Source organism: Physeter macrocephalus, chromosome 4 (genome assembly GCF_002837175.3).
Source record: "Physeter macrocephalus isolate SW-GA chromosome 4, ASM283717v5, whole genome shotgun sequence".
Classification (NCBI taxonomy): Eukaryota; Metazoa; Chordata; class Mammalia; order Artiodactyla; family Physeteridae; genus Physeter; species Physeter macrocephalus.
The window spans coordinates 18,064,699-18,077,528 of NC_041217.1; the positions used below are offsets into that span (position 1 = coordinate 18,064,699).

At 32.7% G+C, this 12,830-nt stretch overlaps 1 protein-coding gene across 1 annotated transcript in view; it reads left to right on the forward strand.

Moving 5' to 3' along the window:
- LYPLAL1 (lysophospholipase like 1) overlaps positions 1-12,830 on the forward strand; it is a 90,339-nt gene that overhangs the window by 26,484 nt on the left and 51,025 nt on the right. Inside the window, exons 4-5 of the mRNA XM_028488342.1 lie at positions 10,800-10,915; positions 11,720-11,938. Coding sequence (XP_028344143.1) covers positions 10,800-10,915; positions 11,720-11,938 — 335 coding nt within the window. The remainder of the gene's footprint in view (positions 1-10,799; positions 10,916-11,719; positions 11,939-12,830) is intronic.

Consider the following 12,830-nt stretch of genomic DNA (forward strand, 5'->3'; position numbering starts at 1 on the left):
CTTTTGCTACAGTGGTTGAGAGAATGAGAGTTGAATAGTTCTCTCTCCTTGGGTTTGCCAGGATTCCACTTGGTTTTTCACTAAAGAAAATGCAAAGAAGCACATTCAGATCTCAGCTGGTGTCTTTCAGCCCTCCATTTTTTTGTTCTGGCTGTACATTTTATGCTGTTATTTCACTGACTCTAGAGGGTGAGAATATATAGCTAAATTTGAGATGGGGCAAAGTAGTAGAGGTGTTGGTCTAGGAGAAACGCTGCATCTGTGGTCATCACTGGTTTAGATTTCTTTCAAATTATAGTGTATACTTTTGTCACCGTTAGTGTTTTCTGTGGTCTTACTTATAACAAACTGTTTTTTGCGGTCACATGAGGAGAAAGCAAGAATTGCTAAGTGAAAAGCTGTATCTTTTATTAAACTTTCCTATTCCTCATCTTTGGAAAACTATTGTTCTCCATGTGTGTCTTATATATCCCCATAAACTTCTGTGTGTTTGCTACAGGAAGCTCTAAAGAGTGTTTTCATTCCCTTCATTTACCTTTACCAACATAAGACGTGATACAGGACCCCTTAACCCCATTATAATTGATTAAAACAGAATATTTGGAATACCTTGCGATACACACAAACGTGTGCATGCACACATGTATACTTAAAATAACAGAGCATCCAGAGCAAGATTCACTAATACTGTAACCACCCCATCTCATACGTAAATGTAAAGCATCTATAATATCAGTCTTGTTCAACAAGACACCCAGTTCAGGGCATCTTATCACATAAAATGTTTTTAAGTCCAACAAGGCACCCAATTTGAGATCCAAATGATGCAAACAGTGTGGAATATCTGTATGATAAGCACTTCCAAAGATTATTTGTATCCCATTAAACTCTCTCATTTCAAGGTTCCTGAGAAGATTTAAAAATAAAATAGCTCCAACTCTTGATTAACGACACAAAACAAAACAAAAATACTGAAGATTCCTATTCTAAGGATAATCTACCTGGATGTGATCAAGAAACCTTTAAATTACTAACGTAGCCTTCATACTTAATGTACTACAAATCTAAAGTCCACCACTGCCTAGCTGTACTACCACCTTTTGAAAAGCATTTTGGTAAACCATATTTTCTACTCTTGAGGTATTTACTTTTTGCATGGCCAGACATTATTTATTTAGCTGTAAATATTTAAATAATCATTTAAATTGAATGGAAAAAATAACATGCACACAAAATAAATAATTACCCTTTTTTCATGGGGGTTTTCTGGAGAATTTATGAAACTTAAAAGTTAGAGAAACTAAGATGATGAACTGGCATTAATAAATGTTAATAGAACCAAGGTAAGTATAGGAGAGTTGAGGCAATCAGCATGGGAATATTTTTAATGTGAATTATTTGACTTTTAAAACTTGGAGGAAATTGTAATTATTCAAAACACTAATTTTTTAGAAATTAAAACATCTATTTTAATTTTTTCTTTTTCTTTTTTTTGGTTTTAAACAGGCCATATACTCCTTTGAAAGGAGGATTCTCCAATGTATGGTTTGACAGATTTAAAATATCTAATGACTGCCCAGAACACCTTGAATCAATTGATGTAATGTGTCAGGTGCTTACAGATTTGATTGATGGTGAAGTAAAAAGTGGTATCAAGAAGAACAGGATATTAGTAGGTAAGATCTTTAGATGCTGAGAATTTAAATATTTTTTCCCTTTTGTTTAATTCTATACATTGAATTTTACTTGGAACATTATTTAGAAGCACTTTGTGTATCATTTGACCTATTCACAGTTTCAGATAAACTTTATATATTAAGAATTTTAAGGATAATAGAATTATAAGCAAAAGCTCATGAAACTTTAAATGATTTTCTTTTTAATAATAACATACTTTAAGACTCCCATGGCGGTTAAAATTTTCTTTGTACTTTAATTTTCAATTAAGAGATTATTCATTCCAGGTTTTAAAACATTTTATTTTAATTAGCTTAAATTTTATATGTTTAAACTACTCTCGCCATAATTAAGATAAATTAGAGTACATAGTCAAAATATAACATCATATTCGTGAAAAGTAAACTCTTCGGAGTTAATATTGTAGGAATAAGGTATTCATAAACTTTTGTTAAATGTCTTTAGCAGTCTCTCTTCCCAAGGGGATATAGCATGCCTTTATATAAGCTTTATTCTACTTACACCCCTTTCTTTTTCTGCGATCATAAAATACATAAACTATTTTATAATACATAAAATAAGATAAACTGTATAGAATGTGAATGATACAGGATGGATTTTGTTAAAGAGTTATCTCCAAATGACTATTTAATTTATAATGAGTTGTATTTAAGATTGAAATTATAAAGCAAATTAAGTATCTTCATCATGTTCTAAATAACATTAAAATGTACATTGAAATCCTGTGTAGACAGGATTCGGGCAAATTAATAAACTTCCTTTGTGTTTATTGAAGTACTAAACTATTCATTGAGTTGAGAAGCAATATGATATAATGGATGGAATACATTTTTCTGTCTTGGCTTCAGCATTCACTTTTGTTAGTTAAAAGCAGTGTGCCCTCCAGTGCAGTAACATCACCTTTCTGGGCCTCTGTTTCCTCATCAGTGTTTAACTCTATATTTCTATGTTTCTGTGTTTAACATCTGTGTCATAGAGATAAATACAGAACGTTATGGGATTGCTGGGAAGAGCATAGTGAAGGGGCACCAACTCATGGAACAGTTACAAGATAGAATTCAAAATATGTGAATGTGTAACAGATTCTGTCATTCAATGATTTAGCAAATATTTTCTTAATTTCTAAGTACTGTGTGTCTGACAGTAAGTTAGATGCTCAAAGAGACACACTGATAAATAGAACAGGAATGCCACAGTTGCTTACAACCTAGAAGAGCCCATGAGGTACTTAAAATGGTAACTGTAAGGCCAGCCAGCCTTGATGATTGCCCTAAAGCAATATAACTGACAGTTCTTCAAAGGGAATGATCATCTGTATTTAGTTTTATTTCTCAGGACCCATCACAATGCCTAGCACAGAGCTAAACATTTATAATGAGCAGCATGACCTGATCTGTAAATTGATGACTTAAGTAGTTAAGTATCACGGGAATTCAGATGAAAAGAGGTCATAAGTGTTTGGGGCTATTAGAGAACAATTTAATAGGAAAGTATCAGAGGCATTTGAGATTTTGAGATGTGCAAATAAATAAAATTTTAACTATTATAGTGTAGAGGTCTAAACATAGAGAGTAATATGAATGGTAAATAGAAGTAAAAAAAAAAAGTAGTGCTTGTTTTTGTCTGTCTGGATGTTAGATGGCTTTAGCAGAAAGTTTGTTGTCTGACTGGAAAATGCCTATTGATCTGATAGCTGGACTAACAGCTTGAAGAGCATAATGGTATAGTGACCAAAATGGGTCAAATCTAAAGTCCACCACTGCCTAGCTGGTTCATCACTTAATTGCCTACACTGAATTTCTGCTACCTCATCTGCAAAGTGGGAATAATAATACTATAAAATACTATTTTACTGGGATATGATGTTTGTAAAACAGTTGGCTCATTTTACACTCTCAATAAATACTTTCTGGTTCCCCTTTTATCCTTTATTCTATAGGTAATTGAGGAGAGATGATTAAGTATGTCTTTGAGTCATATAGTTAGTTAGAACTGTGCTTTAGGAAAATTAATCTGGCAGAAGGGGTAAGTGAAGAGATAAAAATTTGGGTATGGGAAAACCAGTTACTGAATTTATGATTATAGGGTAATGAGATCCTGAAGTCATGTAATGACAGTGGGAAAACAAAATATTAGTACTATAAGAAATTGCTTTAAATTAAAATTATAAAATCTTCATACATAAAAACGTAGAAAATATACTAACCGTACTTCTAATGTATATGTGTTAAAGAACGTATCGTGTAGAATTGTAATTGCTTGTCTCTTGCCCCATCCCTCCTCCTTGCCCTTCCCTGTATCCATCAGTTACTTCATCTTACTCATTTTTGAAAAGAGGTTATAGATTGTTGTAAGGTCAGAGAGCTGATAAGAATTTTGAATCTGGGTTTACTTCATTTCAAAGCCCATGGTTCTTCCATTTAACTGAATGTTTGTAAAATTCTTAATACGTATTGTCAAATTCCTTTCGTGAAAAAACTGTACCAATTGATACTTCTCCCACCTATATTAGAATGTCCATCTTGTTATACCTCGCTGAATAATATTGTCTTGAAAAATATTTGCTAAAAATAAGTAAACAAAAGTGGTCATTAATATGTACTTAATTTGTTATTTTCCTTTTAATTCTGTTTACGTTTTGACACAAGAAAGCTATTTTTAGTTGTCTATTTTTTTCCAAATAATTTCTCAGTTTAAGAAGGTATTTCTCTAGAACTTGAATAACTATTCAGATAGGTGTTCTACTGGCTTTTCTATAATTTTTTAAATATTTAATTATTTGATTCATCTGGAATGTGTTTTAGTTTCTACCATATCATGGAAGGTTTTAATTATTTTCTGAAGTATCAAGAGAACCTTGTTAAAAGATGATCTTATTTATAAAGCAATCAGTAATGTGGTTGGTGTTTTATCAAAGCTCCACTGAATTTTTAACAAATTTTCATTTTGGAAGTGTTATAAACTATTATATTATAAAATTTGAAATTTATTACAAAATGCATATAATAGGATATTTATATACACTTATGAATATAAAAAATTGGGAAAGAAAAAAATGCTTTTTTAGAATTTGTGAGATGAGCTTATGAACGTCTATAAAGCCTCTTTCCTAGCTTGAGATATGAAAGAGATGACAGAAGTGCAGATTCAAGGTTGTTTGTCCTTGTTACTTTACTGTTAGTTATTTAACTAGTCAATGAAAATAAATCTTCACTTAAATTTCTGTAGAGTTAAACAAGTGTGCCAAAATACACATGACTCTTGACCTTCTTTTATTATGACAAGACATTACTTATACTACCTCCTTTTTCTTTACATGGATTAGCTATTGATGCATAGAGGAAATAGCATTCTAGTCCTATAGGGATTTTCTCTTGTAATTGTTATTTTTTTTGTCTTATTGATCTAACTGAACTTCTCACTTATTTGAAAACATGGCACATGAAGTAAAATATCATTATGTATTCAAATATTTGTACATGCATTTCCTGAGTTGTGAATATCATAATTGCAAATGCATGAGTGCAACTGACAGCAGTATAACATGGTTAAGAACTTGGGCTCTGGACTCATACTGCAGGGTTCTAATCCTAGATTCACTATTTTGTAGGTATATGAGTTTCCTTAACCTCTGTGTGTGGATGATAATAATGTTACTTATCTTATAGAGGTGTGATAATTCAATTAGTTAATTCATGTGAAATACTTAGAAATGTGCCTGGCAGGTAATGTTGAAGAAATTTTCTTGCTGTTATTAAACACTCTCTATACCACCTTCCCCATGGTCTCTCCAGACAACAGAAAGGCCGTACTGGACCAGTGCTGCCCTGTGGAGACTCAGGGAGCTCATTGTTCCTTCCCTACCAGCTGTTTTCTTTCCTCAGTAGTATATGTGCTGTGCTTCCCTCTTCCTTTTTCATTGCCCATAGATTCTTTAAACAGAAGTTACTGCTTCATATTTTTCTACTGGTTTAATCCTTTTGTCAAGTGTCTATTATAGAACATTTTAAATTAAGTAAGATTTAAATGCTATTTATTAACATTTTAATGAAGGAGGGATCCAATGGGACATCAAAGCAAAGTGCATTTCAGATGCTAGACACACATATACAAACAACATAGGTTATTTTAAAAAATTAATTATAAGAGGAAAAGCTAGAAAAATTAGAAGATTAAAAAGGAAAGGGACTTCCCTGGTGGCGCAGTGGTTAAGAATCTGCCTGCCAGTGTAGGGGACACGGGTTCGAGCCCTGGTCTGGGAAGATCCCACATGCCATGGAGCAACTAAGCCCGTGTGCCACAACTACTGAGCCTGTGCTCTAGATCCCATGAGGCACAACTACTGAGCCCGCATGCCACAACTACCCACACACCTAGAGCCCGTGCTCCGCAACAAGGGAAGCCACCACAATGAGAAGCCCGCGCAATGCAATGAAGAGTAGCCCCCGCTTGCCACAACTAGAGAAAGCCCGCAGGCAGCAGTGAAGATCCAATGCAGCCAAACATAAATAAATAAATAAATAAATATTTTTTTTTAAAAAAGGAAAAAATAGAGGTAATAGTACAAAATTGTTATCCTTGTTGATTTTGTTTAATATGTGATAAAATTTCAGATTTCATATCACACATTGTGTCCTCATGGAACCCTTTTCTCTGAGATTGTAATTTTAACCAATATAGCTTTGTAAACAAAACTATTCTCTATATTTGAGTAGGTGGCAGCCCATTCTTTTTCTTTGGTTTTATTTTGATTAGTGATATTTTATTATATTAAACTTAGTTTAAAAACAATGCTTTTATAAAGAATGATATACCACCTTTTCTAGGTAGTTAACACAGCTTAGGTCAAAAATGAAACTTCTCATACTAAATTTAATTTCCAAATTGTAAATAAAACTTTTAAGTGCTGGAGTACCAAAAACTATCAAAAGCTTTACAGTATAATGAGGGAGATAACAGAAGTAAAGTATTCTAAAGAACAAGTCAATTTTGGGGGGAGCTAGGAACTGCTTCTTAGAAGAGATAATTTCCAATTGAGTTTTAAAGAATGAGTGAGAATATGACTGGTAAACAAATAGGGAAACACATTCATGAAAGAAAACAAGGGACACATTAAAATCTCTCAGGAACTACTAGTTTGATATGTGCTTCAACTCCTAGGATTATTGAATTATATACAGAGAATGACATGATCAGATGAGCATTTTAAAAAGATTACACTGACAACACTGTGGAGGCTGGCTAGTCTGAAGTCCGGGGGAATAGGAAGATGGCAAATGCAGTAGATCCAGTAGAGTGATGAAAGACCAACAGTACAGTGTTTCACGACTTTGGAAACACAAGGATGAGTAAGATTACACGTAAGAACATTGCAGTCAACTGCGAGTTTAGCTAAGAAAAATCCTTTGTTTTCTTGTTTTCAACAATGGAAATACATTTCTTTCTTAATGGAAAGAATAAATTTTGGTGAGAAAGGAGGAACTGGGCAAAAGCTTTAAATGTGTTCCTTGGAGACATTCGTGAATCCTTACTATGCATATTAAGAAGATCAGATATAAGAAAGTTTATTTTTATATAATAATACCACACATGATTCTACAGAGGGTATGGTAAAAATTAGGGGAAACACAGGCAATAAAATAGTGACTTTTAAATTACTTTCTGAATTTGGCAACATAGCTATTGTTAAAACCTGGATTCAGATTCTGTATTCTGAGAAAATTATTAAGAATATCGTTTAACAGTATAATGTGTTTAAATTATACACATTTTTTCATATACAGTATCTTTCTTGACCCTTGTAATAGGTGAAGTAGGAAATTATTATTCTCATTTCAGATAAGAAGAAACTAAAGTTCAAAGAGACTGCTGGCTAAAATAGAGTTGGGACTAGAACCCAGATCCTATGCATTGACTTAGGAACTTTGTACCATAATGAGATTCCTTTTTCTAGCCACTAGGTGGTGATAATTTATTGTTAAGAGAAAACTGACGTAATTTAGATTTAACCTTGATCTAGGATGTATAGAACCTGACAAATGATAATGACCAGGTTATTGGTATAGTTTGTCATGTTCTCTGATAATAGTATCAGAATTTTGAAGCAGGGATAATCAAGTGCTTCTGGAATTACACCTGAATAATTTACATGGATGCTCTACATACCCATTATGATGCTCTAAATACCCATCATGAGGAAAGCGGTTAAGGGAGTAATGGTCTGTTAATACAACTGACTATTATGTAACCATTATATACTATATACATACATTTAGAAGGCGCTTAGTATACTTAGTATATGTTCAAGGAGTAAAAAAATAATTATGGAATTTTGTAATTCTGTTTAAAGACTTTCAAATCAGTATTACATGAAAGTAAGGTATAAAATTGTACATATAGAGTGAGTTTAACTGTTAAAATGAATTTTTAAAAACATGTCAAAATTATATGTGAGTAGTGAGATTTTGGATAACCCATTTTCTTTATTTTTGTATGGTGGAAATACTTTACACAGTGGGCATATATTAACATATTAATTTTATAATAAGATTTAAAATTAAAATGAAGGGATAGTTGCAGTTACCAAGATGAAACCTAGCTCCACAATTTCCAGGCTGACTTTCCTGACATTATATAAGTTTCTTTTGAAGCTCTTGGAGGGAAAACTGGAGAATGATAGCATCCTTCTACTTTCTTTTAACATATATATATATCTTAAATAACGTACATTTCTTCAGCAACAACTATCAGAACTTTTAAGGCTTGGGACTGCTGTTTTAATAGCTTTCCATAGAAGATGATAAATATTTTGTTTACCCTGTCAATTTTATATGAGAGAAAATATACAAATATGGTGGGCATAATTTATATATTCCCAAATTTTTGAGACTTTATCACAGTTCATTCTGAAAAATAATTATATATAAAGTGGAAAAATTGTTGCAGTTTGGTTGGAGGGTGGATTTTATTCCATTTTTAAAATCCTATTCAATTGACGGTAAACTTGAATTGTAAGTTCCCTGCCTCCCCCCCACACCCCCCCGCCCCAGACTTTGTTTTCAGATAGATTAGCTTAGTTTTCCCAGTACAGTTTTTATACATTATTACTGTTTTATTTAATTTAAAGAGTTCATAAAAACTAGGTTATTATTTTTTAACATGTTTTATTCAGCCTGTTAATCTTAAATGTATGTTGAAATGTTAACTCTTGACATTTTAATGCTTCACCAGCGACTATAAATATACATCATAACTATTACCTACAATGAGTTTACTCTTTGGTATTTACTTATTGAACAGTATATTTTATATTGCATTTTAAACACTTAGATGGAAATTGAATTGAAATAACTAGTCTTTTGTGTTAAATTTTCTTCCATTAGAAAAAAATACATAAAGTCCCTTTCACACCAGTGTCCGCAACGTTAAAGATGACTGTATTGTCAAAGATCGCTGGTGAGGAATTACAGGCTACCTCACGAGATTATAAATGGACAAGGAACTTAGATTGAATCTTAAAATAATGAGTTTTCAACGAGTACATTTTTCTTCATTGTAAATTAGGAGAATTGAACATGAGGTTAAATGTCTCCAGGATGCCTTTGTTCATAATGGCATTTCATACGTGGGAAAGTGTTTTCTTTCTTAGTTTTGTTTCTGTTCTTGTTGCTGTTCTTGCTGTGAGTCTGGTCCCCCCGAGGGGCTCGGAAATCCCATAAAGTGATTAAGTTATCCTAGTCAATAAAAATGCAGTGATGGGGTGGGTGCGTTTAATGTGTAAAAATTTTCTCAGTAGGTGTGCTTTTATAATAATTTTTAAATATGTTTTTGCTCACCGGTCTATTTTTATTCACATTTCATCTTTGTATGATTTTTAAAAAATCTTTATCACATTAAAAGATCACATTTAATGATATTAGCCACATTATTTTTTTATGGAACATTAATTTCATTTTGCTCCATTTATGAAATTTAAAGCTTTTTTTCCATCATTGGTGCAGCTTAGATTATCTAGAACTTCATTGTCCCATATGATAACCCCTAGCCACATGTATTTAAACTCAAATTTTACCTAGGTAAAATTAAAGTAAATGTTTAATTCCTCAGTCATACTAGTCACATTTAATATGTTACTTAGGTACCTTTGGCAAAAAATATAACTCAAGCTCTTGAATTTCTCCAAAAAATAAAAACTGTTTTCCTACAGCCTTCTTATCTATAACATGGATTTCTTTTAAATCATGAGATGTCTTTTAACTCTCAGTCATGCTGGGGAATATCACACCGAGTCTCTAAGCTGAAGTTGGGCCATCCTCTCTGCTATGTCATGTCAGGTACCTACCTCCATATTCTGTGTTGTGTCTGTTTTCGCCTTTGAACAGGAGGGTCCAGGTATTTTAATCGGCATATCTCTGGTGGCTAGTGTCACTCCAGTGACAGTGTTTGGCACATAAAAGACAATAAAAGTTTGTCAAGTGAATATTTTTTTCCCCAAACTCTTCTTTAAAAGGACATATGGATATATATGTTTGAATTATACCATCAAAGGTCAATTTTCAAAATAATATTATAATACAAAGGTGTTTTATCTTTCTCACCAAATTTTTGATCATCCTTCCTAATTCAGAGATCACTAAGCATGTATTATATGGCAAACTCTAGAAATACAATCCTTATGGAGCTTATAGCTTGGCAAGTAAGACAGAAAGGTGCATGTTATTAATTGTATCTGCAGTGTGAGGACTCCTATAAGTATAAACAAAATGTAAGTAGACACTAGAAGTTTAAATAAATAACACTTGTGCTATGACTCATATTTTGAAATATAATAAATATTTTTACTCGATGACCAAGATTTCTTTTTTCAATTCTAGTTCCTTTTATAACAAATTATTTTACCAGTGATGACATAGATAGAACAGTGTTATTTACTCACAGCAGTTTTTTTCCATGAGCTCTAAAGTAGGCTAAATTTCTCTTTAGCATTGTATCTCTTTTAGGTCTCCAAATATTTATGGAAGACTGGCATAGCTATATCTTGTTCTAAATTATCATTACATATATTCTGCTTTTTCTGATAAGTGCATTTTTGCTTCTTTTAGGAGGATTTTCTATGGGAGGGTGCATGGCAATGCATTTAGCATACAGAAATCATCAAGATGTGGCAGGAGTATTTGCTCTTTCTAGTTTTCTGAATAAAACATCTGCTGTTTACCAGGTAAGTTCCAGATTTTAAAAACAAAACAGAAAAAAAAAATGAGACATTCACACATTGAAACTAAAACAACATTGATAATTACGCAATAACAATTGATTCACAGAGCATTCCTGGGAATTCAAATTAGTTATATTGATAAATTCCAGCTGGTCATTCATGTTTAGGAAGTGCCTTGTACAGAGATTATTGTTAAGCAAAGTGTCAAAGAGAAAAGGATAAAAAATATGTGTATGCTATATATGTATCCTGCATACATATTAAAATATAGATGATTATAACTAGGTTTGCTTATTATGTCATGAACATAATCAAACCAAAGAATCAGTTACATAACTGATACCTATTATTCAGCAATATCCTAATTTATGAGTATGGCATATTATAGTGCTGCAGCCTCATTACCAGAAGTAGAATCAGCAGGTATGGAAATGAGAACAAGAATGCTATTTTTTCCTTGATTGTACCTGAGCTCTGTGTTCCTCCCTCTTTCCACTCCATGTGAAGAGGTTTGTCTTCCCAAGACACAAGGTTTCTTGGGAAATGCTTTGACCATTTTTGAGACAGTCCTCTACGGAGTAAATTCAGGTCATGTACAACTGCAGCTCCAGTGGTGCCAGCAACCAGCTAAGCTCCTGGTCCTGGCCCATCAATATATACCTCAGAGACCTCTACCACTGCCTCTTTTTCCCCTTTAAATATTGAAGCTTTGGTTAAATTGGAATTTTTCTGCCCCCTCTGATTTCTAAGAATAATGTTCTTAAATGAATTTCTTAAACTTCTCCGTTTTTATGTTCTCTTCTCTAGGCTCTTCAGAAAAGTGATGGTGTCCTTCCTGAATTATTTCAGTGTCATGGTACCGCAGATGAGTTAGTTCTTCATTCTTGGGGTGAAGAGACAAACTCAGTGTTAAAATCTCTAGGAGTGAGCACAAAGTTTCATAGTTTCCCAGGTGTTTACCATGAGTTAAGCAAAGCTGAGCTAGAAAAACTGAAGTCATGGATTCTTACAAAGCTACCAGACTGCGTGAGTCAAAATTGATTTGTTAATATATAAGTAATGTCTTTATGAAAAGTAATTTTTACTGCCAAATTCTAATTTGATAAGCAATAATTAAAATATTTAAAAATATCAACAGTTTACTGACTTATTAGTTATTGAAATGCTTAGCACCATAGAGAGCAGTATAATCTTATTAATGGTTAACATTAATTCAGGCAAACATCTGTGTATTATTTGTCAGATACATTTTTATAAATATTTGAAGGCCTTGTAAGTAAGTAAATATTGAAATATTAGAAAGTAATTAAACTAGCTAAATAAAGGCAATGAGAAACCAGGAAAAGTTTTATCTTTGTTATCACTTTCTTTAAATTGCCTTTCCGGAGGTATTCATGTTCATGTAGTTTTTGACAGAATAACATTAGTACCCCACATTTATAAAGTAGTTTCCCATTACCTCACCTGATCATCACAAGAGCTTGATGAAATAGACTAAGTAGTTGTTACTGGTATTTTATAATAGGGATAGAAGGATTGAAAACTTTCCCAAAGCCTCAAGAGTGAAAACTAGAATCCAGACTTTCTGGTCCCAGTGGAGCTACCTTTCTCTGAGACCAGATTGCTGCTCTGCTCCAGTCCTGGTGTTCCGGTTGCTCTTTAGATCCTTGTCAGCACTCAGTATGGCCAGTCTTTTCAATTTTATCCATTCTAGTGGGTATATAGTGGTAACACTTTGTGGTTTTAATCTGCATTTTCCTAAACTAATGATGTTAAGCAATTTTTATATGCTTATTTGTGATCTGTATAAATTCTGATCATCTCTCTATTCAGATCTTTTGCCCATTTTTTATTACGGCATTGTAAGAGCTGTTTATATATGCTGGATAAAAATCCTTTGTTGGCCAGATGTTTTACC